Genomic DNA, 25,391 nt, shown 5'->3' on the forward strand with positions numbered 1-25,391 from the left:
TTGTTTATTCTATTACAGTTGTTGGAAACAGAGAACAGACACACAGACATTTGATTGTTGAGTTGCTAACTTTTCTTTGAATCTAGAACAACTACTTTGTGGTTTTTAAATGTGATCTAACAACTTCAATTTGCATCAACTCAAGCAAGAAGAAAATGGTTATGAATTTTTGTTTTGTTTGTTTTGTTTCTTTTTCACCAAGAGGATCTACTCCTTTTATTTTCTTTTTGATATAAAGCTAACTTTAAAAAATATTTTATTTATGTATTTTTAGAGAGGGGAAGGGAAGGAGAAAGAGAGGGAGAGAAACATCAATATGTGACTGCCCCTCGCACGCCCCCAACCAAGAACCTGGCACACAACCCAGGCATGTGCCGTGACTAGGAATCAAACTGGTGACCCCTTTTAAAAAATGACTATAGCTCTGACTGGTGTGGCTCAGTGGATTGAACACTGGCCTGCAAACCAAGCGATCACCAGTTCAATTCCCAGTCAGGACACATGCCTGGGTTGCAGGTGGGTCCACAATCAATGTATCTCTCATATGTTGATGTTTCTCTCCCTCTCTTTAAAAAAAAAAAATTACTATACCTGTGGCCGGTGGCTCGCTCAGTAGGTTGGTGTGTTGTCTTGTGCACCATAAGCTTGTGGATTCTGTTCCCAGTTGGAGTGTGTACAGGAGGCAATTGAGCGATGTTTCTGTCTCTCTTTATCTCTCTCTCTCTCTTCCCCCTTCCTCTCTCCCTAAAATCAATAAAAACAATTCTCAGGTGAGGATTTAAAAAAAAAAATTACTATTTATGCTCTGACCAGTGTAGCTCAGTTCACTGGGCATTGTCCCACAACGTGAACAGTCGTTGGCTCGATTGCCGATCAGGGCACATGCCTGGGTTGTAGGTTCAGTTTTCGATCAGGGCATATGTGAGAGGCAACTGACTGATGTTTCTCATATCGATGTTTCTCTTCCTCTCTTTCTCCCTCCCTTCCCCTCTCTCTAAGAATAAATAAATCAATCTTTTAAAACATTACGATTCATGAGGGCAGGCAGAGGGTTACACAATGCAAGTTCAGCAATATGTACCATTTCCTAGAACAAGAGCATTAAACCGAAGGTTTTAGAGTCTCAGGTAAAGGGTTTCTTAATCATAAGTCACCGTTTAGATGGCTTCTTGCAAACAACCTCCCGACTTTTGGTTGACAAGCTATAGGATGAGAACGTTGAAGAATACTTAGTTTTAAATTAGACTTTTTAATCTGTACCTGGCACACACTTCCCTTGTTACATAGGACAACCAAGCAGGAAGTCAGGGCAACAGGAGGCTGGTGGGAAGACGGGTCCTTTTCTCGCTGCAGCCATGGGGATTCTGTACATGACTGTCTCCTTCTAAAAACTCCAGGCTCTGTGGTTTGGAACATGGAATAAGTGTGCATGTGTGTGTTTCTTTATTTGTCTCCAGAAGACTTATCATCATTTCATCATTTGACACGCTGTCTGTCCCTCTCCCCCCACCAGAAAGTAAGCCCCACAAGGGCAGGGAGCTCAGTTTCCCATCGAGGCATCTAGAAATAGTGCCTGGCACACAGTGGCAACTCTGTATTTGTTGAATGACTAAATGTCTGTCAATTCCCAGGTTCTGAATCCTGTGCCTGGGGAACCCGACGGGACCCTGGGACAGAACGACAAGGCCACCTTGAAAGCATCGCCTCCGGCAGACATGAAGAGTCTCAGGCCTGAGCAGCTGCGGGGGCTGCTGGAGCCGGAGCGGACCAAGACGCTGCTGCCTCGGGAGGGCCGGGCCTGGGAGAAGCGCGCCACCTTCCTCAAAGACTGGGTGGCGGTGAAGGTTGGGGCATCCGTCTGTGACAGTGACCAGAGAGGTGAGGGGCAGGGGCCCCGTGGGAGGTGGCAGGAAAGGTAGTGGCCGAACCCTGGGAAGACTAGGCGTTCACTGCTTTGCTTGTTTATTCAATACATTTTTATGGAGCCTTGTGATAGTCAGCTTTTGCTGCATAACAAGTCACCCCCAAATGTAGTGGCCTCAGGGGACAGCTGGTTGATGGAGATGATGACCTTACTCAGCTGCCTGGCTGCAGGCTCTCTCCTGCCAGCAGCCCCCTCCAGGCTAATTCTCACCGGAGGTCACCAGACAACAGGCGGAAACCCCAATTCACAAGCACTTACTAAGCCTGTACAGGCAACTCGGGTGCTTACTGGCCATTGGCCAAAATAAGCCTCAGGGCCGAGTCCGGCGTCAGTGAGGGACGGAGCTCCCCAGGGTGTGCACACAGGGAGGAGTGAAGAGGGGGAGACATTGGGGGCAAAAATGTCCCACAAGCACCAACTTACACATTGGCCACGCATGGTCCACCCATGAGCAAGATGGGCCCAGTGGAGCTCAGATTTTTTTAAATCTTAAAAAAAAAAAACAAACCACAACTTCACCCAATGACATGTTCAGTGATTTAGACAGAGAGGAAGAGAAGGAGGGAGGGAGAGGGAGGCAGACAGACAGACAGACACACGTCGACAGTTGTGTCTCACCGGCCCCCAGCCCCCAGATGGAACTTGCAACCTTTCGGTGCGCACAGTAGGACGCTCCAACCAACAGAGCCACCCGGCCAGGGCTGGGGCTCAGAATTTAGTGGAGAAAACAGACCGTAAAACAGTTACTAAACGCAAAGACAAGTGGACGAAAGCTGTGAAGACAGTAAAACAGGGTGATGCGAGGAGGGCATTGTGGTCAGGGGAGGTGACGGGGCAGGACAAGGACTCATCTGTTCCCAGCGCTGGGGAGGAGAGCGTGGGGCAGCCTGCACCGCGCATGCAGCGACCGGGGTGACGGAGTGGGGGTGGGGGGGCGTGTAGGAGGGACTGCGGGGACCCGAGCGGGGACAGGCCCTCGCGGGGTGGGGGTGGGGGGGAGCCCCGCCTGCGCGGCTCGGCAGGGATTGGGCCGGGTACTGCGGTGTTTGAGCGCTGGGAAACCCCGGGAAGGCTCTGAAGAGGAGAAAGACAGGATCTGCCCTGCGTTCCCCAAAGGTTTCTCTAACCGAGCGGGTTGGAACTGGGGGCGACGGCACACCCCACTGCCCGCCGCGGGCACGTGACGATGGCAGGGAGCGACCTGGGTGGCCGTCACTGGGCAGCTGCGCCTGCCATCCAGCGGTGGAGGCCGGGGATGCTGCCCCAGACCTCCCTCCGCGTGCCCGGCAGCCCCGCCGCTGGCGCGGAAATGCGCGTGGCGAGGTGGAGAAGCCCGCGTCCAGCGCACGTGGGAAGGAATCGCAGGGTGAGGAGGTCAGGTGGGAGCCCCCGGCAATCCTCGGGGGACAGGCCACCTGGCCAGGTGTGGTGGTGGCGGCGGCGGTGGACGCGGGGGGAGAGGAGGGGAGGGCAGAAACGCTGTCGGGGAAGGGTCCCGGGTTTGGGCCCACACAGTGAGACAAAGCGTGGTGCCCTTTGCTGATTTGGGGACCCCCGAAAGACACTCTACAGCAGAATGCGGTTGGACCTTCTAACGGGCAGGGGCCTTCCATGGAGCAGGCCTGGAACAGACGCGTGGGTAGCAGGGACCCCTGTTCTGTGGCGAGGAGGAGGTGCAGGCTCCTGGAGGGAAAGTGGGGACGTCCGCCTGTGGTCTGACTCCCAGTCTGCGCCCGCTTAGGGGTGAGGGGGACGTTGAAGTTCGCTGCGGGGCGATTTCCCCACCGGTGGCCCGGAGCTGGGGAAGCCTCCATCGCCCCGTCTCTGTCTCTCTTCCGTGGCTCTTTGCACCGCTCCCTCATTCAGTGTGGCCGGAGGCCTGCAGGGAAGGGGCCGCCTCACCATTTGACGAGTGAAGGAACAGGGACTCAGGTGGCAGAGGACGGCAGGGGCCCACTGCGAGCCTTCCAGGGAGTTAGGGACGGAAACGGGATCAGACTTCAGGTCTGTGGTTTTTTGTGCCCCACGTGAACACATGAGCCTGTGTGTGTGTGTGTGTGTGTGTGTGTGTGTGTGTGTGTGTGTGTGTGTGTTAGCAGAAAACGGATAGGATGCCAGGTGGGAAGAACAAGAGAGCCCCCCCAGCTGGCCTGGTCACTCACGCATGGCTCCTTTCTGCCCTTCTCCCTCCTCCCCACCCAGACCTGTCTTCTCAAGAGACCAGGCGTCCCCAGGAGTGGAACTCGGTGGAAGAAGAGGAGTCAGAGGAATCCAAGGTAAGCTGGGGTTCCCTCCTCTTTCACAAATGCCCCTCCCTATGGATCTCGGGGAGTTGTCACATTCCCTCCCTGCAAGTTCCCTGCTCACAAAAGCCTGTTCAGGGATATGAGCCCCAAGGCGTCACTCATGGGAAATGGAACACACTCCTATGGTAGTCAGACATGGCGTGTAGAGGCTCTGTGTGGTGTGTGTAACTCCACCAATACGTACCCTCAACCCTGCGCTCATAAAGTCATCGTAACTTACCCAGTCATTCATCTGTCCCCTCTCTCAGCCACCCAGACTTTCACTTGTCTGCTCATCCATATATTCAGTCCATTCATTCATCCGTCATCTATCCACCCATTTATCCGTCTGGCTTGAATGGAGGTAGGGAGAGAGAAAAAAATAGCCTGGGGAGCTTTCTGGGGGTACAAGGATTTAGGATATCTGGGGCACGTCCCATTTAAGATGCCCGTTAGATCGCCAAGTGTCAAGATGGCAAGAAGACGGTGAGATTTATAAGTTGGGAATTCAGGAGGAGGGTGGGTCTCGCGCGCACACACACACACACACACACACACACACACATTTGGGGGTCATTAGAGTCTAGATGCTATTTAAAACGGTGAGACTTTATATGGCACGTTGGAATTTTCATCACACCCTGATCTTTCCTCTCCTGGGCCATAGCGATACGACGTACTTTACCTGATATCTAGTCACTTGATTCAAAAAGCTGTTCTGGCTGCACGCCAGTCCCATGATTCCATTTTCCCACAGGTGGCAGTGGCAACCCCTTCCCCCCATTTTCGGTGCATATTTATACTTTTTCCCCTTCTGTTTCAGGGCAACATGGAGTGGCCCAGGTCCCCACAGCAAACAACCTTGCTCCTCATTGTCTGCGTGCTCTTTCTGTTCCTGGTGTTAACGGGGATGCCCATGGTGTTCTACATTTAAGTCCTTCGGAAGGAGTCGCCCCGTGAAGGAGGCGTCCTGGTGAGACACCAGGAACCAGTATTGAATCTTAGCAAATGCCTTTCACGCACCCATGCACATGATTTTTTTTTTTTTTGTATTTAACCTTTTTGTGTGAGGTTTTGTGTTACTGTATTTCATTGAACTTAAGACATCAGCAACTGTAAAATGCATAATTTTATACACCACTGGGAAAGAAAGAAATGCTATTTAATGGTAAGATGCCACCAACTGGGAGATGCATCATGACTTCAGAGATTTAAAAAAGTAGCTTGAGAAATATCAATTCCTTGACATTTAGAAAGAAATCCTACTGCTGTTGAGGGGACAATCCAGCTAATCCTTGGACAGCTTTCTCAGTTTCTTCTCATGCTGTCTGCTCATTCACACTAATTTTGACGATTTAGTGTTCTCTTAACCCCTAGAATAGTCTTCATTCCTTCCAGTTTTTCAGAATATCAGCTCCCCTTTCTTCCTTTCAACATCTGTTTGCGGTTTATTCATCATTATTAGAGTTGCCCAGTGTTTTTCGAGTTTATTATTATTTTTCTGAAGAACTAGTTTTAGGATTTATGTGTGTCCATTATTTCTGTACTTTTTGTTTTCCTTTAATACGTATCGGGCTTATCTTTTATTTCTACTTCTTGTCTCTGTCTCTGAGTATTCATTTGTGTTCTCTTTTGACACCATTACTTACTATGATCATTTATTTAGTCGTACATACTTCTAATTATAGCCTTGACTATCTATTAAAGTTTGACCGTTCGTGTTCTCGTTCCTGTTGCCTAAATATTAGATTGTAGTGTTTCTAAAGAGTGCTTTGAAACTCGGTAGTTGGGTTTATTTAAAATTAGTTTTGTTTTCTTGATTTACTGCACTGTGAAGAGAGAATGCAGCCTATAAGCTATCTGCTTTCCAAACCTTTTAAATAGCTTTTATTGCGGCTTAGAACATGTCCAACGTTTGTACGTGTTTCATGGACATTTAAGAGGAAAATGTAGTTTCTGTCTGTAGAACTCAAAACTCTATATGTCTGTTAATAAACTCAGTCTTATCAATCATGTTGTTCAGAGTCAGGTGTTATGTAATTTTGGCCTATCCTATCTGACAGAAACCAATAAGATTATGTGAGCCCTGGCCCAGGTAGCTTAGTTAGTCGGAGCGTCCTCCCGTATACCAAAAGGTTGCAGGTTTGATTCCCGGTCAGGGCACGTAACTAGGAGGCAACCAACTGACGTTTCTCTCTCACATCAATGTTTTTCTCTCTTTCTCCCTTCCTCTCTAAAATCAATAAACATATTTAAAACAAATTTTAAAAAAAGGTGATGTGAAAATCTGTTAGTACAATTGTTTGTCAATATATTTTTATAATCTTGGCTTTATGTATTCATAAACTATGTAATTTGATGCATATAGTAAGTATAGCATTGTTGTCTTTGCCAAATAAATAATATATGTATACACCATGCACAGTGCCTGGCATTTAGTAGGAACTCAATAAATGTTAGTGAAAACCTGATTCTGAATCCTTTGTCAAATCTAAAACGGTCGTCTTTAACCAGTTTAATCCTTTGCCTTAAGTAACTCGTCTGACAGTGGCTAACATTGCTGCCCTGATTTTTAAAATTCCTGTGTGTGTGTGTGTGTGTGTGTGTGTTGTATGTGTGTCTGTGTGCAGATTCTGTGTCCTCTTGTTTTAACAGGATGTCCAATGGCTTCTGCGCCTCCTGGAGAAGTACCAGATCCTCTCTCCTCCCCCTTCTCTAGGGCTGGTTGCATTCAACAAGCCACACCTGAGGATTATTCCTCTCGACTGTTACATTCCTTAGGATTTTATTGGTTGCAAACATGTTACAGAACCCTTGGGCTGCTCCAATTGGAAACAAACCCACGGGCTCTTTTTTTTTTTTTTTTTTTTTTTAACATGCATAGTGTTTTATTTTATTTTTGATATAATCTTTATTGAATTTTTTTCCCCATTACCATTTAGTCCCCTTATGTCCCCCTCCCCCCAGCAATGGTTAGTGTTATATTCTTTGAAGAATGGTTCTGAAACATCACACTAATTCAGGGTGAAAGGTAAAGTTTAAAATAGTTTTTATAAGGCTATGTTATAAATATGTAATGACTCTTGACTCTGCAAAATCTTGATTACAGAGCTTATCATACACCTAGTTGGCAATAGCACCCAGGTTTTCCAAATTGTCAGCATCATTTTTCTCTTGTCTGCATTAACTTCTTCTCATTAGCTGCTTTCTGCTTTTGTTGCATGATCTCAGAGTCCCTTTGTTTTCTCTGAGAGGCAGTCAAGCTATCCTCTTTTCTTTTTCCCTTGCTAATTTCCTGGGATTTCTTCATATTTTTTCTGGCGGGCAAGTTCTCGCTGATTTCCACGGGCCATGAGGACCAGCGGAGCGAGCCTTGGAAGAGAGAGACTCAGAAAAGCAACAGCTTCCTCGCTCACCTCCACGGGCTCTTTAGTTAGGGGTCCAATTGCCCGCCGCCAGAATTACAACTCTTAATACTTCAGTTGAGTGAAAAGAAAATTGTTTATTTAACAGTTACACATATCCTTGCCTCCCCCCTAACAAACCTACCCAGTTTTAGGAAGGTCAGAAACACTGTTTCCCCACTTCCCAAACACAGTTCAGCTTTACCAGCGGCTGCCAATCATTCAATCTGATTGGGGAGGTCCTTTCTGTGCTGCGGTGCCCCTCAGCTCTCAATGCAAAACCTCCGGGAGTCTCAGCCTCCTTGCAAACTGTCTTCTTTTTGTAAACCGCGTGGATCTCCTCTCCGTCTCCAGAGCACCCCTGTGAACACCCGCCATCGAGGGAGACAGCCTCAGAGCGCGCCGTCCCCCTAAAGTGTTCGCAGCTGCCTATATCTCCCTGACTGCGTCCTCTGACGCAGTGGGTGTTGCCAACAGCTCTGACCATTCACAGAACCCCACGTAGGCTCTGTGTGCTTTCCATACCGTCCCCTGGTTCAAGACCCCTCCCATCCACCTGAGGCCTTGGAAGCATCCAAGCAATTTACATAATGAAAGACACCAGCCACCAGCCTCAGGCGTGTGGAGGCATTCTGAAAGCTGCTTCCTTCTCCCCATCCCCCAGCCACAAACTCCGGGGATTTTTGGACTCCCCTGTTTCTGTAACAAACAGAGAAGCTTAATTCAAATGAGCTCTAAGCAAAAAGATGAATTATTCACTCACGTTGCACCAAAGTTCAGGCTGAAATTGGCTTAATTTATAGCAGGTTCCTAGGGCCTTCTTATCCATGGATACCCCCACCCCCCCGCCCCAGGTGCCTTCCTTTTGGGGGTGACCTCTCTCTCCTCCACATGGTTAGGGGTCGCTATCACTGACCCTGTTCTCCCTCTTCCATGTGGCCAGGTGGGGAACTGGAGGCAGGTTCTGGTCCTATACACTCCACCCCTGTAGCTGCCCTGCACAGGGACCAGTCTTTAAGGGTTGAGGGAACAGCAGCTGCAAAGGCCCGAGACAAGAAGGAGCTTAGGAGCGGGTGGAGAACGGGCTGCAGGTGGGCGAAATGGAAATGGCGGGGCGGGTGCACATGGAGACCATCCTGGGAGCTCTGATGAGCTCGGACAGTGCCACAGTTCCGATCAAATTTGTGGGCTATTGAAGGTAATCATGACGCTAACAGAAATCACACGTGTTGTGGCCACTGGCTTGGGCTCTATCATGTGCCAGGAATGCCATCTCATTGATGGCAGACGTGGCCACCGCACCCCTGAAGGTCTGTTTTCCACCCCACAGCCAGAAAGACCCCATTAAACCACAATGAAACCCATTCAGCCCTGGCGGGGGGCTGAGTTAGTCGGAGAGTTCTCCCGCACACCAAAAGGTTGCAGGTTCGATTCCTGGTCAGGGCAACTACCTAGGCTGTGGGTTCAATCCCCAGTGGGGGTGCACACCAGAGGCAACCGATGGATGTTTCTCTCACCCCTCTCTCCTCCCTCCTCTCTCAAATCAACAAACATACCCTTATGTGAGGCTTTTCAAAATCCTCAACCACTTCAGCGGTAAAAGTCGAAGTCCGCACAGTGGCTGTGCAGCTCCACACGACCTGCCCCGGCTGTCATCCTTCCTGTCCCCGTTCCTCCACTCCAGCTCCACTGACCCCGTTGCGGCTCCCACAGCCTCTCACGCGCCACCTCGGGACCGTTGCACTGGCTGCCCCGCCTGCCTGGCACGCTCTTCGCTCGGCTCACAGGGCTCTGCCACTTCCTTCGGGTTTCTGCTCAAACGCCGTCCCTTCCTTGGGCGCCTCCCCTGCCCTCTCTCCCGAGGCCCCCGCTCCCCGTCTTCACAGTGACGGGTCTGTGAGTTTCGCGTGGGGGAGGAACGCCGAGGGCCAGCTCCGGCTCCTTGGCCTGCTCCGCAACCGCATCGCAAACGCGCCGAAATCAGGGTTTTTCCGAACTCTCCCACCAGGGGGCGCCCCCCCCCCGCAGGTGCAACTCGGGACCAGCACCCCCCCCCCCCCCCGCACCTGCCCGCCCGGCGCCTGCGCACTCTGACCCGGCCGGCGTTCCGGGAAGGGGCCGAGGATCTGAGCAGACGCTGGCCTGGCCGCGCCCACAGCCCTTCAGCTGTCAGGGGCGTTGCCCCCGTTCTCCTCTCACTCAGGCATCCGTTCCTCAGGCACCCCCGCCCCCCAGCACCTACTGTGCGCTGAGGCTGGAGCTGGGTTAGTTCGGATCACAGGGAGGAGCCAGGCTGTGTGGTCCGTGGTCCCGGGGGAACGTTAGGGCTGGTGCTGAGGATGTTCACTTATTACTCATATAACTGATTTATCAATTTTCATTTTGCTTTTGACTTTAGAGAGAAGGGAAGGGAGGGAGGAGATGGAGAGACAGAGATGTGAAAGGGACACAACAATTGGCTGCCTTCTGCAGGTGCCCCAGGGGACCAAACTCCCAACCCAGGCACGTGCCCTGACTGGGGATTGAACTGGCGACCTTTCGGTTTGCAGGATGATGTCCAACCCAGAGTCACACCAGCCAGAGCCCTGACCTCCGAATTTATCTCCTGTGGCCCAGAGTGGGCCATGTCTGCAGCACAGGGAGGAAGCAACTGCCTCGTCCCCACCCCTGAATTACTCCAGGGCTGGTGCTGGGATATGCAGCCATTCATTCGGACCTTCAGCACTTCTGGAGGACCTACTATGCGCTGCGGTCTGGGCTTGGCCAAGTTTGGGTCAAGTTCCCGCCAAGAACCAGAATGTGTGGTGTCTGACCCTGAGGGAATCCAGTGCTACTGCTGAGGATGCCAGCCTACTACTCATTAATGTACCTGGCCAATTAAATTTATATCTCATGAGGACAGGACGTACTGTGTGTTGAGACCTGGGATGGACGATGTCTGGGGTACAGGGAGAAACCAACCAAATCGTCCCCAACCCTGAATGACTCCAAGGATGGTGCTGGGATGTACAACACTGTTCATTCAGTCACTCAGTACTTCTTGAGGAACTACTGTGTGCCAGGCCTATTCAGAAGATGCTAGAAGTAAAAAAGGCACCCTCTCTCCTCCAAGGTCCTCACCAAAGGGGCTGAACCTTTCATTAATTTATTGAACAAATGCCTGCTCAATCATGAAGTCAACAATTACGCCCTGACTGGTATGGCTCAATGGATTGAACACCAGCCTGTTGGATCAAAAGGCCGCCAGTTCAATTCTCAGTCAAGGCACATGCCTGGGTTGCAGGCCAGGTCCCCAGTTGTGGGGCGTGAGAGAGGCAACTGATTACTATTTCTCTCCTTCTCTTTCTCCCTCCCTTCCCCTCTCTCTCTAAAAGTAAAATAAAATCTTTTTATACAAAAAGGCCCTCATTGGTAAGGCTCAGTGTACTGAGCACACCGACCTGCAAACCAAAGGGTCACTGGTTTGATTCCCACTCAGCGCACATGCCTGGGTTGTGGGTCAGGTCCCCAGTTGGGGGGTGCAGGAGAGGCAACCACACATTGATGTTTCTTTCCCTTTTTCTTCTTTCCTTCTGCTCTCTCTAAAAATAAAAAGTAAAAATAAAAATTCTTACAAAGAAAATTACAAGGCCAGTCAGAGACCCACAGATACTTATTGGGGTCTGCTTTGGTGGGTCACGTTTATAACTGAAACAGGGAGGTGGCGGGGAGGGGAATCAGAGAGTCTGGCAGATGTAGGGAGCAGTCCCAGTTCTGTGACATCCTCCCTGCGTGACCTTGGGCAAGTCACCAAGCATCTCTGAGCCTTGGTGTCCTCACAGGCAGTGTGGGGATGACAGGGCATCTCTGCCCTCTAGTGCCACGAGGTGGGAACGAGGTGTAAACGCGCTCAGCACGGTGCCTGGTCCAGGAGGTCCGTTCACCCTCAGTCCTTACTCTGCTGGTCCTTGTTGGTTTTTGCAGGGTCGCTACTGCCAGCAGGCCTCTCCTCCCGGGGCGAGGGCAGGTGTCCAGGCGGGTGTGGCGGCTGGGCAGCGCTGTCCTTGCACAGGCTGCGCTGCTGGGGCTTCTTGTCCGTGTGCGTCCTTTGGTGCCGGATGAGGGCGGAGGAGAAGCCGAAGGCCCTGCCGCAGCTGCCGCACTCGTAGGGCCGCTCCCCGGTGTGCACGATGCGGTGCTGGGTCAGGTAGGCGCGGTTGCGGAAGGCCTTGCCGCACTCCAGACACTCGTAGGGCCGGGCGCCCGTGTGCACCACGTGGTGGCGCGCCAGCTCCGAGCGCTTGCCGAAGGCGCGGCCGCAGTCCTCGCACGCGTAGGGCCGCTCCCCCGTGTGCGCGCGGCGGTGCTGGCTCAGCTGCGACGCCTGCCGGAAGGCCTTGCCGCACTGCGCGCACTCGAAGGGCTTCTCGCCCGTGTGGAGGCGCCAGTGCTCGGCCAGCGAGGCGCTCTGGCTGAAGGGCGCGCCGCACTGCGCGCACACGTAGGGCTTCTCGCCCGTGTGCACGCGCAGGTGCTGCGCCAGGTGCGCCAGCTGCGTGAAGGCCTTGGCGCAGCGGCCGCAGGCGTAGGGCCGCTCGGCCGTGTGCGTGCGCCGGTGGCGCAGCAGCGCCGACGAGAAGCGGAAGGCCTTGAGGCACTGCGCGCACGTGAAGGGCTTCTCGCCGGTGTGCACGTGCTGGTGCTCCAGCAGGGCCGCGCGGCGGCCGAAGGCCTTGGCGCACTGGCCGCACGCGAAGGGCCGCTCGCCCGTGTGCACGTGCCGGTGCCGCGCCAGGTGCCCGGGCAGCGTGAAGGCCTTGCCGCAGTCCGCGCACACGTGCGGCCGCTCGTCCCTGTGCGTGTGCCAGTGCGCGGCCAGGTAGGAGCCCTGGCTGAAGGCCTTGCCACACTTGTCGCAGGTGTGCGGCCGCTCGCCCGTGTGCACGCGCTGGTGCAGGGTCAGGTGCACGCGCTGGCTGAAGGTGCGCCCGCACTCTGCGCACGCGAAGGGCTTCTCCCCGGTGTGCGTCCTGCGGTGCAGGGTGAACGCCGAGGGGTAACGGAAGGCCTTGCCGCAGTCCTCGCACTTCCAAGGCTTCCTGGGGGCCCCGGCTGCTGCGTCCTGTGGGCTCTTTCCCCGAGCGCCGCGCCTCTGGGGCTTGCGGGTGGCCTGGGTGACGGGAGGGCTTGGTCTGGTTCCGGGGACGCGGTCAAAGTCATCACACTCCAGGGCACTGAGCCCTGCGTGGTCTTCCTCATGGGCGTCTGGTTTCAAACAGCCTTCCGGGTTTTCCTGTTGCTTCCTGAAGTGACCCTCCTGTATGCGGGCTTCTCCCAACTCAGAGCCCAGGGAGGCGCCAGTGACCAGGAGTCCATCCATCCCTGCTCCTGAGCTGCTGCCTCGATTTCGCCTCTCGGTACCGGATCTGGAAGAAATAGAAGGAAAACACCAAAGAGGTTTATCATTTGTCCTGTGCTGGGAAGGGCCCAGCACTGGATCTCAACTTCCGAACTGGTGACCATTTGGATCAGAGCACTGCGGCCTGAGACAGTCCCGTGCCTCAAGAGGACAGGAGCGATATCCCTGGCCTGTACACAGTGGATGCCAGCAGCCCTGCTGCCGCCAAAAATGTCTGCAGACATTGCTGAGTATCCTCTGGGGGTACAAAACCACCCCTGGTTGAGAATCATTGACTTAATGGAACTAAAAACAATTTGAAAAGATCCTGCAAAAACACAAATCCTTCAGCTCTTAAATACAGCCTTCTACTAGGACCCAATTGTGTGGTCACCCCTGTGGGGAACCGCTCCTTGTGGTTTAGGGAAGTGTAGCCCCGGCTGGGAGCCAGACATGCCCCCCCTACCCTTGTCTTTAAGTCTCAACAGAAGGCTGCGTGGGAGACATGACCCAAAGCCACTCAGAGGGTTTCCATGGGAACTGGATTTAAGGAATGCTTGTTATGCTTTGGAGCTTGCTCTGCTTTTCTTATCTCTCAGTTAACTATAAACAATCTCTAGCAAGGAATGTATGAAGCCTTGTACCTACTGCCAGTGTGGCGTCAAGATGTTTAACAGACCCTGACACAGACAGGTCACTGTGCCCCTCTGTACTGGTACATGTAATCTGTAATGCAGGCACCTAAAAGCTATTGATGATTTATGAATTTTGACCTTGTATCTCCCATGTGTAAGGCGGAGCTGCCTCCAACGCTCCAGCCTCAGTTGGAAACTGCTCTGTCCAGCAGAGGTTTCATGACCGCGGCGGAACAGATCTACCCAGGACGCTATATTATGTCTGGGGGGAAGGAAGGTGGCTGCTCTCTCTAGGGGAGAACAGCAATCAGACCTCCATCCCTCATGCCTTTTATTGAGGAGGATACACACAGGAGGTACAAGGTCAAAATTCATAAATCATTAATAGCTTTTAGGCCTTAGCATTACAGTTGACAGTAACAGATCACATGTACCAGTACACAGGGCACAGTGACCTGTCTGTGTCAGGGTCTGTCAAACATCTTGACGCCACACTGGCAGTAGGTGCAAGGTTTCACACATTCCTTGCTAGAGACTGTTTATGTTACATCTAGAGATAAGAAAGAGCAAGTTCTAAAGCATAACAAGCATTCTTTAAATCCAGTTCCCAAGGAAACCCTCTGAGTGGCTTTCAGTCATGTTTCCCACACAGCCTTCTGTTGAGCTTAAAGAAGCACAGCCGGGGGGAGGGGGGGGGCAGAGGAGGGGGCGGTAGGTCATGCTCAGGCCAGGGCTACAATTCCCTAAACCACAGGGAGCGGTTCCCCACAGTTAAGTTAGGGAAGGAGGACTTTTCTTTCTGCCACTCTCTCTGGCAGGGTGATCCGGCGTTTACCACCCCTGATATGCATACCAGTACCAGTAGGCCGCAGAGCCTCAGGGACACCGCGAAGGCAGGAGGCCTGGAAGCTTTACCAGCCTTTCCCGTTATTTCACAGAACTGGCAGCAGCCTTACCATGAGCCGGTGCCTTTTGAAATTTATAAGGATTTAAAGTAAAGTATTAGAGACCAGGGGACTCCAGTCCCCACACAGTCTGGGGCTGTTAAAGGCTATGACAGAGGGCTATCGTATGGCCCCCGGTGACCGGCAGGCTTTGGCTAGACCTGATCTCACGCCTGCGCAATTTACTGTTTGGCATTCAGAGTGTATGGGCAGGTGCCGCCGCCAGGCAGAGGAAAATGCTGGGACTGAAAACCCAGTGCAGCTGGATGTGCTGTGAGGAGTGAATGAATTTGAAACTCCTGAGCAACAAAGCAGCTTTAAATCCTCAAACTTCTGCTCAGTGCTCTCTAGTGGCTCTCAAAGCTTTAAGAGCGGTTCTGGAGGCGAAAACTAGAGGACAGACCTCCTTTGTTAACGTCGGACAGGGAGCCGCTGAGGCGTATCTGAATTTCACGGATAGAGTACAGGAAGCTATTCACAAACAAATGGGAAGTTCCCAGGCGGCAAAGACCCTTTTACTCCAGAAGGCTTTTGAGAACGCAAATGAAGACTGCAAAACAGTTCTTCATCCTATTAAACAAAACTTTCAAAATATTAGCTAGTTTATTCAAGCCAGCTAAAATGTTGGCACAGAAAATCATAGGGCGTCTCCGCTCGCCACAGCCATCGCTATGGCAACCGCCGAAAGTCAGAAAGAAATCGCGTGCTCCGCGTGTGCAAGAGCGGGCCACCTTAGAAAGCAGTGCCGCAACAATCAGAAAGGGAATTCTAAACCCCCGAAGAAGGACAAGGGCAAACAATGGGCCAGGGACTGCGAATCTAAATTTGATAAGAACAGCAAATGGATAATCAGGGACACTGGGAGAGGGGCGAGGGCTCCGCGCGGAACCACAACGGGAGCCCCCAAGGCCCCAACAATCAAAATGCTTTGGACTCAGGGCGGTGCCGAGTCACAGACCCCTGAGCAGCCACAAGCGGGAGCGCAGGCCTGGACTGGGTCAGCACCCAGCAATGAACTCTTAAAGAACAAGATTGCATCTGTGTTGCTCCTACTGGAGTATGGGGACCTTTGCCTAAAGGATACGTAGGTTTAATAATTGGCCGAGCTAGCCTTACTGTTAACGGTGTCATTACCCAAGCAGGAGTTGTTGACTCCGATTTTGATGGAGAAATCAAAGTTATGATACAAGCCACGGGCTATCATGTCATACCTGCTAACACTCGCATAGCACAGCTTATACTTCTTCCTTACGCTGTGCCTGCAACTCAGAATGTTAAAGAGAGAAAATAAAGGCTTTGGCAGCACTGATAACCAATCTGTTTTTTGGGCTGCCTCTATTAAACTACAAAAGCCACTCCTAGAGGTAAAAATTAAAGATAAAACATTTCAAGGACTGTTGGATACTGGAGCTGACGTCTCTGTCGTATCCAGTCAATTTTGGCCACCGGACTGGCCTCTAACTGAAGGGGATTTAACCATTACTGGAATAGAAGGCATCTCGCAGCCTAAAAGAAGTGCATGGACTCTTGGTTGTTACGGTTCTGGCGGCCACGTGGGACGAATTCAACCCTACGTCCTGCAGGCCCCCCTTCACATCTGGGGATGAGATTTACTCACTCAGTGGGGCAAGACTGTTAACTTGCCTCCTTTTCCCCAGTGGCCACTGTTTGTATATCTCCTCTCTCCTTCACGTGGCTCTCTTAATATGCCCGTGTGGGTTGACCAGTGGCCGCTCAGAGGGGAGAAATTATTACAGGCTCAAAAATTAATACAAGTGCAATTAAAAGCAAAACATACAGAGCTGTCACATAGCCCCTGGGACACGCCCATCTTCATAGTTCCAAAAAAGTCAGGAAAATGGAGACTCATTCATGATCTCAGGAAAATAAGTGAAATTAATTATACAGCCAATGGGAGCACTTCAACCCGGTGTTTCTAACCCAGCTTGTATCCCTAAAGACAGGGCTTTGCTAGTCATTGATTTAAAAGACTGCTTTCTCACTATTCCCATAGCTGAAAAGAATAAAGAACACTTTGCCTTCTCCATCCCAGTGATCAATAATTCTCAGCCCTTACAAAGATATCAGTGGAAAGTTCTTCCTCAAGGAATGTTAAATAGCCCCACTATTTGTCAGTACTCTGTTCACCAAACTTTATTACCTGTCAGGCAAGCTTTTCCCATCTCTATCATTTATCATTATATGGATGACATTTTAATAGCCACCTTTTCACAGGCGCAATTAGCTGAAACCTTTGAATTTCTACAAAAAACAATCCCTCAATCAGGCTTGCAGAGAGCACCAGAAAAAGTCCAGCAGTGTCAGCCTTGGCAGTATTTAGGTTTCACCTTATTTAATAGGACAATACGACCTCAAGCAGTAGAAATTGTTCCTTCTACCCCGTTAACCCTTAATAATCTTCAGCAATTATTAGGAGTTATTAACTGGATACGGCCCAGTTTAGGCATAGCTACTCAACAGCTTGCTCGCCTTTTTAATACTCTTAAGGGAGACCCAGATCTAAACTCATCTGGTACCTGGTCTCCTAGGTTCTAAAGGAACTAGACATTGTAAGTCAGCACATTAGGACAAGGCAAGTGGAAAGAATTAAGCGTTCCTAGCCAATCAGGCTTTTCTGCTTTCCTACATTACACTCCCCTACGGGACTTCCAGGGCAGCTACTATGACTGAATGGTTATTTCTTTCCACCAACCTCAAAAAACTATAACTACTTACATCTCTGCCCTTTGTCAACTAATAATCAAGGGACGAGAGAGAGCTCAGCAACTGTTTGGCTATGACCCGGAGGTTATTCACTTGCCTCTAACTCAAACGTATTTACAACAGCTTTTTAGTCAATCTCTGGATTTCCAATGTGCTATAGCTGATTATGTTGGAAAGCTTGAGATCAATCTTCCTTCAGATAGACTTTTACAAAATATGCCTCAATTAAATCTGCATGTTAAAAGCAAAATTAGTCTTACACCAGTATCTGGGGCAAAAACTATTTCCATAGATGGATCAGGAAAGACTGGAAAAGCAGCCATCACATGGAGGGAAGGAGAGAGTTGGAAAGACTGTGTAACTCACAGCCACTCATCCACCCAGAGAGCTGAACTCTGGAGCCATTATGGCCCTCCAGCAATGGCCAAATGAACCTCTAAATTTAGTTCGTGATTCTGCCTATATGGTGTACACTATACTCCACATAGATCAAGCTTTACTTAAGGAGTCTATAGATCCCCAGTTACTTAGCTTATTCCTAATTTTACAAAGTCTAATTGATAGGAGAGCGCATCCCATATTTGTCACCCACATTCGCTCTCCCTCAGGACTTCCAGGCCCTATGACAGAAGGCAACAAACATGCTGACGCCTTAGTCAGCGTATTAACTACCTTTCAGAAGGCAGCTGCCTCTCATCAGTTTTACCACCAAAATTCTCAAGTGCTTCACAGAGGATTTGGCATTCCTCGCTCTCAAACTAAGCAAATTATTCGGGAATGCGCGGATTGCCAGGTGCTGGGTGCAGCACCTCCTAGTGGTGGGACCAACCCTCGAGGACTGGCCCCCAGATTAATTTGGCTAACAGATGTCACTCATTATCCACCTTTTGGAAAGTTTCAATATCTCCATATATCTATAGACACTTGTTCTGGAGTATTCCATGCCTCTGCTCTAACAGGAGAATCAGTCGAGCATATTCGAGCACACTGGCTTGAGACATTTAGTTCCTTAGGCCGAACACGGCAAACAAAAACTGACAATGGACCGGACTATATATTCCGTTCCACCCAGAATTTTTATAAAGATGGGACATTAAACATAAACAGAAATTCCATATAACCCAACGGGCCAAGCCACAGTTGAACGGGCCCACCATACTTTTAAAAGCCTTCTTAAAAAACAGAAAAGGGGGAGTATGGAGTCCTCCCCGAAGAACCTAACTAATCTAGCAATCTATACTTATAATTTTTTAAATTGTGATGATTCCCTTACTACTCCTATTGAAAAACACTTCTGTCGTCATGGACTGGAAGACAGAGAACCTCGCCCCCTAGTGCTGTATCGGACCCTCAAGGAGCACAGAATTGGGAAGGCCCGGTTGATCTGCTAACCTAGGGGTGGGGATAGACCTGTGTTTCTACCTCCACAGCACCTTTGCGGCTACCAGCAAAAAGAGTGAAACCGTATCACGGACGGCCTGCACCTGTGGATCACCCAGTCGGACCGGATCAGGCAACCTGAGGACCTGACCCACCAGCTGTCTCAGCTGGCAATAACGAGCGCTGATGCCGCAACCACGCCCGTCACCAGCGCCAGAGGAGACGAGCAAGAGGACTGGGGGTTGGAACGCAGCCCCTCCTGAACCTAGAAAAATAACTTGGGAAGATTTGAAAACCCTTAATAATAAAGCTGAGGAAGTAATAAAAAATACTGGAGCGCAGGACACCCTTGAAAACCATTTTCTAGCCTTTTGATCTGTGGTGTCCTCCAATTCGATAAAAACTCTGACAATTATAGTCATATGAAGCTGTCTCGGAGGTCTGGGCCTCTCTGCTGAGACAGAACATATATATGGGAGCCATGTACTTGATCCACCAGTTTTTAAGCTCCTTACTTGGTGGAACTCTGAGCCTCCCCTGTCCAAGAATGACACAAAGTGGACAGGAGGCACCTGGCTCCCACCTGACGGGCCTTTAGAAGTAAACAAACATTGGTTGCCCATTCCTAGCAATACTACGTATATATCAGAGCATTTGCCTGCTTGCTTCTCCATGCTATCTGGCACTTTGTGCTTACCTCTAATGAATAAGTTCTATGCCCATGCTGTGTATAAGGGAAAGCAGGAAACTAATATGTCCATGATACGGACAGTCGGGATCCGAAGAGAATATTGGACATCAGCCAGTGCTCCCCCGGGGTTGCTTCTCTGAGAGCCAATTAATTGCCCAGCAAAGACTGTTACGTGGTCTTTCTGCAGAAGCACAGAGGCCTCCGTTATGAGAACTCCTGGCACCCCCTGACAGGCTGAGAACTGGAGAGCCTATTGGGGAATTAAAGGCAATACCAGCAATGGTCTAGTCAAGGCACTTCCCCACATTACCTATGCCAAACTAGCATGGACAGGGCTAGGTACTGGGGCCCCCTTTATTCGCATATTGTCTCAAATCACAGTAGCCCATGGCATGCAAATATATGGAAAATGGGATTGCCATTTATATTATAAAAATAATTGTAGGACTTTTCTCATACAGTCAGGACCCTGAGACAGGAAAAGGTTACTTTGACACCAAAACCTTAAATAAGGCATGGGTTACTGTGTGTACCTCTCACCCTTACTTGTTTCTTGTTATTCCTGGGGTGCCACAGCTTAATTATAATCACTCCTTTAACGTATATCATCTTCACGTTACTGCTGGCTCTATTTACGCTAGCTGCATCACTCGGACCAATGTCACTCAGCTTAATCTAACAACCATCTTCATGGTATGGAGGCAGTCAGAAATCTGGTTGCCAGTTAACTCTTTTGAGTGCCAACATCGCTGGGAGCGACGCGGACAAATTTTCCCAAAAGTGCCAGCGTCACTCCCAGTGACTCTTTTTTCGATGGCTATAAATGTAAATAACAATGAAATAGTTCGTATTTTATGTTTTGTTCTGTTTTTTTATACCTCAGGTTATATATTGATATAACTTTTTCTCATGTTGATCCAAATTTCGAATTAGGCATGGCACTCAAAGGGTTAAATGTCACCAGGAAATGGCGAGACCCTAGGGGTCTCACCACAGTCAATCAAGCTCTTGCTGAGATTAGAGTCTGAAGCTTTATAGGCACTCTTATCGCTTGTATTATCTCTGCTGTTGTTCTTGCTACAGCTGCCACTGCTGGGACTGCCCTCATGGAGCCTGTCCAGACTGCCCACACAGTGGAAACCCTGCTCACCAACACCACTCAGGAGATGATCCAGCAGACTCGCACTGATCAGGAAACCCTGGCCCAACTCTCAGCCATAGAATCAGCCATTCTGTGGCTGGGGGAACGTCAGACTGCCCTGGTTACCAGGCAACAGCTCACTTGTGACCCAGAGTTTTCAAAACTCCCCTGCGGTGGAATTCCAGCTAGCATTCCTGGAGACATCCAACATCCTCTTCGAGGGGCCTTTTCTACTGATCTTAAAGGCCAGATTGATCAACTGCAGTTTGAGCTCCATCAGCAGCTTATGGACATTAAGCAGCTTGCTGAACAAAAATTGCTTCAAACCCTAAGTGATAACCTTCAATGGTTTAACCCCAAAAATTGATTTCAAGGTCTAAATTTATGTTTTTGGATAATGGGAGCAGCTGGATGTTTATTAATCATTACTATACTCTGTGTCCTTCGATGTATCTGCAAGTTGTTTACCCGTGATCGTATTAAAGAAAAGCAAGTAGCAAGCTTTATAGGCCTTTCTTCTGTAAGTATCACAAAAGACAAAAAAGGGGTAGATGTGGGGAACCGCTCCTTGTGGTTTAGGGAATTGTAGCCCCGGCCTGAGCTGACCCACTGCCCACCCAGATTGTCTTTAAGTCTCAACAAAAGCCTGCGTGGGAGATGTGACAGAAAACCACTCAGAGGGTTTCCATGGGAACTGGATTTAAGGAATGCTTGTTATGCTTTGGAGCTTGCTCTGCTTTTCTTATCTCTCAGTTAACTATAAACAATCTCTAGCAAGGAATGTATGAAGCCTTGTACCTACTGCCAGTGTGGCGTCAAGATGTTTAACAGACCCTGACACAGACGGGTCACTGTGCCCTCTGTACTGGTACATGTAATCTGTTACTGTCAACTGTAATCCAGGCACCTAAAAGCTATTGATGATTTATGAATTTTGACCTTGTATCTCCCATGTGTGAGGCGGACGTGCCTCCAATGCCCCAGGCTCGGTTGGAAGCTGCTCTGTCCAGCAGAGGTTTCACGACCACGGCGGAACAGATCTATCCAGGACACTGTATTTTGTCTGGGAGGAAGGAAGGTGGCTGCTCTCTCTAGGGGAGAACAGCAATCAGACCTTCATCCCTCGTGACTTTTATTAAGGATACATATGGGAGATACAAGGTCAAAATTCATGAATCATCAATAGCTTTTAGGCGTTAGGATTCAGTTGACAAAAACAGATTACAAGTACCAGTACAGAGGGCACAGTGACCAGTCTGTGTCAGGGTCTATCAAAAACCTTTAAAAAAAAAAATTTTATTTGTTTGTTTGTTTACTTATTTTTAGAGAGAGGGAAAAGGAGAAAGAGAGGGAGAGAAACATCACTGTGTGGTTGCCTCTCACTTGCGCCCCCAACTGGGGACCTGACATGCAACCTAGTCACGTGTCCTGACTGGGAATCAAACCAGTGACACTTGGCTCATAGGCCGATGCTCATTCCACTGAGCCACAGCAGCCGGGTCAAACATCTTGATGCCACATTGGCATTAGGTGCAAGGTTCCATACATTCTTCGCTAGAGATTGTTTATGTTACATTAAGAGATAAGAAAAGCAGAGCAAGCTCTAAAGCATAACAAGCATTCTTTAAATCCAATTCCCATGGAAACCCTCTGAGTGGCTTTTGGTTATGTCTCCCGCGCAGCCTTCTGTTGAGACTTAAAGACAAGCACAGCCGGGGGCGGGGGGGGCGGGCGGAGGATCAGGCTCAGACAGGGCTACAATTCCCTAAACCACAGGGAGCGGTTCCCCACACATGTGTATCCTTCTCAGTAAAAGGCATGAGGGACAGAGGTCTGATTGCTGTTCTCCCTTAGAGAGAGCAGCCACCTTCCTTCCCCTCAGACAAAATACAGTGTCCTGGGTAGATTTGTTCTGCCATGATCATGAAAGCTCTGCTGGACAGAGCAGTTTCTAACCGAGCCGGGGCTCTGGAGGCAGCTCCGCCTCACACCCCACCCCACAACCCATATGTGGAAGCTCTAACCCTTTAAGTCATGGTGTTTGGAAGTGGGGCCTTTGGGAGGTGATTAGGGTTAAATGAGGTCACGAGGGTAGGACCCCCATGATGGGATTAGTCTCCTCATAAGAAGTGAAAGAGACAGGGCTGGCTCCGTCCACGGTGTGGGGACTCCGTGAGAATCCTCACCAGAACCTGGACCACAGAGGCACCCCGATCTCAGACTTGCAGCCTCCAGAACGGTCACAGAATAAACGTCTGCGGTTTAAGCCGGCCGGCCCCTGGGATTTTTGTTAGAGCAGCCGGAGCCCACTTATACACCCACAGGGACGGTTCCCTTTTCGGGAGAAAAGTCAGTCCATTCCACACACATAGGAACGAGTAACCTCCACATATGATATACTGCGTATAATGTACTGCGAGGGGCGCATGCTCTAAGAAAACCACATTTCCTAGGACGGCTGAAGACACGCATCCGCAGTGGCCCAGGACTTACATTTTCTGGAACGTGAGTACACGTGTGTGCCAGGAGGGCTGTCAGAGGCTGTCTGTATCGGCCACACACCAGAAGCAATCCGAACACCCTTCGACAAGAAACTAGACAAGTAAACAGGGCACGTTCACACAGCGGAACCACTTACGGCATCGGTACAAATGCCCGTCAGCTAACGCACCAGCTCAGAACCTCAAATACAGGGTTGGCCAACAAGGTAGGATGCAGAAGAATTTATTGGGTATAATGCAATTTAGCCTTCAAAATAGGCAAAGTGAAACCATTTCTTTTTGGGGGAATTATGTGGCAAAGGTTCACAGCTCCTGTGACAAATGCCGAGCTCAGTCCGTCCGCAGGCTTGGCCACTTGCAAAAAGCCCAGGGGCCTTGTGGGCAGAGGAACGCCTGAGAGGCGTTGGTCTCAGCCACTCCGAAGCCATCATGACAGTATTGTTATGGCAGCAATGACGACCAGCACTCACCGGACACAGGCTACGTGCCCAGCACTCTATACGCTCTTCCCGCACATTAGCTCATTTTTCCTCAGCGAGGCGCCCAGAAGTGGCAATGCCAGGACCCACACGGGGGCCGCCTGGCTCCACACCTCGCCCTCTACAACGCCCCCACCTGCCTGGGGCATGCACTGCTCCTGTTCTCCACACACAGCAGGCATGCTTCTGCCTCAGGGCCTTTGCACGGGCTGTGCCTGGAATGCTCTCCCTCCCGCCCAGGCCTCACATGGCAAATGACTTCTGAGCAGGGACCTGTCATCCTGCTGCACCCCTGGCGGCAGCCCTCAGGCCTGTGTCAGCCCAGCTGGGTCCGCAGAGAGGGCAGTGGTACCCACCTCCTGGTCTCGGGCGCATCAGGTACTGTCCACGTCACTCAGGGTGTGGACCCTGCTCTGGTCGCCGTTCCTCGGTGGGTCCGCTCGGCATCTGTGGGAGAAAGAAATGGGGACCGTGAAAGAGGACCGTGGGGCAGACCTGGGTGGGCGGGGCAAAAATGCAGGGTGTTCAGTGTGAGTGCGCGTGGGAGAGGTACGCGGCTTCCGTTGGGCAAACCCAGGAAGCGCACACACACACACAGGCAGCTGAAGGGGAGACGCAGACACGCTCAGGGCAGACACACGTCACGTAACCCACAGACGCACGCGGGCAGCATGGGCGCAGCTACAGCACCCCCGGCTCCAGCCCGGCGCTCACACGCCCTTCCACGGCCACCCCCGTACACAGGAGGCAGGCAGCCTTGCACACTGGGCGGCTCCAAGCGCACCTGCAGTCATCCGTGAGCGTGCACACACGGGACACACACAGGCCCCTGCGCGCACAGGCACGCTCAGGCGCACCCAGACACACACACGTGGAGTCACACCCCTCACACCCAGGAGAGCAAGCTGCACCCGTGCCCAAAGTCACACACGGGCAGCGGTCCCCGCGCGCTCAGACGCACGATCGTTTCTGCACACGCCGCAAACACACGGTGACCCGGGGGACCGACTCGCACGCTGAGGCTGAGTGACACGAACAGGTTACACACCTGCACGGGCACAAAGTTCTGGAGTCCCGCAGGCGCTAACACACGGTAACACATGCACACGCCGCTGGAGTCACGGACATACACACACAGACACGGACACGCGCACATCCGCACACCCATAGCCGCGCCCTCGCCCCTTGGGCCCAGCTCCGAAGGCCTGGCGGCTGCCGCCTACCCTGCTGGGTTCGGGTGAGGGTCCCCTCCGGACCTACCATGCGCGCGCAGATCTCCGGTGACCCCCTCGTCCCGCGGTGGCGCGGCCGTGCAGGCCGCAACAGTCTAGTCCCGCGGAGGGAGCTCAAACACCAAGCAGTGCGGCTGCGCGTGTATACCAGGGCGAGTGCTGCCCGCGCGCGGCTCCAAAAACTACAACTCCCAGAAGGCGCCGCGCTCCGTCTGCGCGGTGACTGTGGGCCGCAGCTCCTGGGTCAACAAAACTGCAACTCCCAGAAGGCGCCGCGCTCCGTCTGCGCGGTGACTGTGGGCCGCAGCTCCTGGGTCAACAAAACTGCAACTCCCAGAAGGCGCCGCGCTCCGTCTGCGCATGACTGTGGGCCGCAGCTCCTGGGTCAACAAAACTGCAACTCCCAGAAGGCGCCGCGCTCCGTCTGCGCATGACTGTGGGCCGCAGCTCCTGGGTCAACAAAACTGCAACTCCCAGAAGGCGCCGCGCTCCGTCTGCGCATGACTGTGGGCCGCAGCTCCTGCGTCAACAAAACTACAACTCCCAGAAGGCGCTGCGTCGTAATAAAGTAGGGCAAGGAGTCCCTGCCCTCCCAAGAAGCCGGAGAAGGGGCGGGTGGCTGGGGGCGTGGCTAGAGCTGTTCAGAGCTACGCCTACCACGGCCTGGAAGCAGT

The 25,391-nt window shown here is 51.3% G+C and overlaps 2 protein-coding genes and 1 pseudogene across 4 annotated transcripts; 1 reads left to right on the forward strand and 2 right to left on the reverse strand.

The window, feature by feature from the left end:
* The first annotated feature begins 1,655 nt into the window (after window positions 1–1,655).
* SMIM17 (small integral membrane protein 17) lies at window positions 1,656–5,257 on the forward strand. The gene is made up of 3 exons (XM_090259956.1): window positions 1,656–1,878; window positions 4,127–4,200; window positions 5,033–5,257. The coding sequence occupies exons 1-3, from the start codon at window positions 1,716–1,718 to the stop codon at window positions 5,141–5,143; spliced, it is 348 nt and encodes a 115-aa protein (XP_090116082.1). The 5' UTR covers window positions 1,656–1,715; the 3' UTR covers window positions 5,144–5,257.
* Window positions 5,258–7,087: 1,830 nt separating this feature from the next.
* Window positions 7,088–7,619, reverse strand: LOC149995640 (small EDRK-rich factor 1-like; annotated as a pseudogene).
* Window positions 7,620–11,235: 3,616 nt separating this feature from the next.
* Window positions 11,236–24,875, reverse strand: ZNF835 (zinc finger protein 835). 3 transcript variants are annotated; one of them, XM_090259672.1, is made up of 3 exons: window positions 24,746–24,875; window positions 23,842–23,932; window positions 11,236–13,018 (listed from the first exon to the last, which is right to left on the reverse strand). In XM_090259672.1, exon 3 carries the CDS (start codon window positions 12,970–12,972, stop codon window positions 11,539–11,541), a length of 1,434 nt encoding a protein of 477 aa, XP_090115798.1. In that variant the 5' UTR covers window positions 12,973–13,018; window positions 23,842–23,932; window positions 24,746–24,875; the 3' UTR covers window positions 11,236–11,538. The 3 variants fall into 3 exon arrangements, with proteins under 3 accessions (XP_090115798.1, XP_090115800.1, XP_090115801.1); XM_090259674.1 differs by having other exon boundaries at window positions 24,709–24,755; XM_090259675.1 differs by lacking the exons at window positions 23,842–23,932; window positions 24,746–24,875 and adding an exon at window positions 22,999–23,055.
* Between the last annotated feature and the right edge of the window lie 516 nt (window positions 24,876–25,391).

Source organism: Furipterus horrens, unplaced genomic scaffold (assembly GCF_987537825.1).
Source record: "Furipterus horrens unplaced genomic scaffold, mFurHor1.1.pri manual_scaffold_13, whole genome shotgun sequence".
Taxonomy (NCBI): Eukaryota; Metazoa; Chordata; class Mammalia; order Chiroptera; family Furipteridae; genus Furipterus; species Furipterus horrens.

Excerpts from the sequence above, each read along its gene's own strand:
- SMIM17 (XM_090259956.1), top strand. The coding sequence starts at position 1,716 with ATGAAGAGTCTCAGGCCTGAGCAGCTGCGGGGGCTGCTGGAGCCGGAG. Across the intron at positions 1,879-4,126 it reads CTGTGACAGTGACCAGAGAG|ACCTGTCTTCTCAAGAGACC; the intron begins GTGAGGGGCAGG and ends CTCCCCACCCAG. Across the intron at positions 4,201-5,032 it reads AGGAGTCAGAGGAATCCAAG|GGCAACATGGAGTGGCCCAG; the intron begins GTAAGCTGGGGT and ends CTTCTGTTTCAG.
- ZNF835 (XM_090259672.1), bottom strand. The coding sequence starts at position 12,972 with ATGGATGGACTCCTGGTCACTGGCGCCTCCCTGGGCTCTGAGTTGGGA.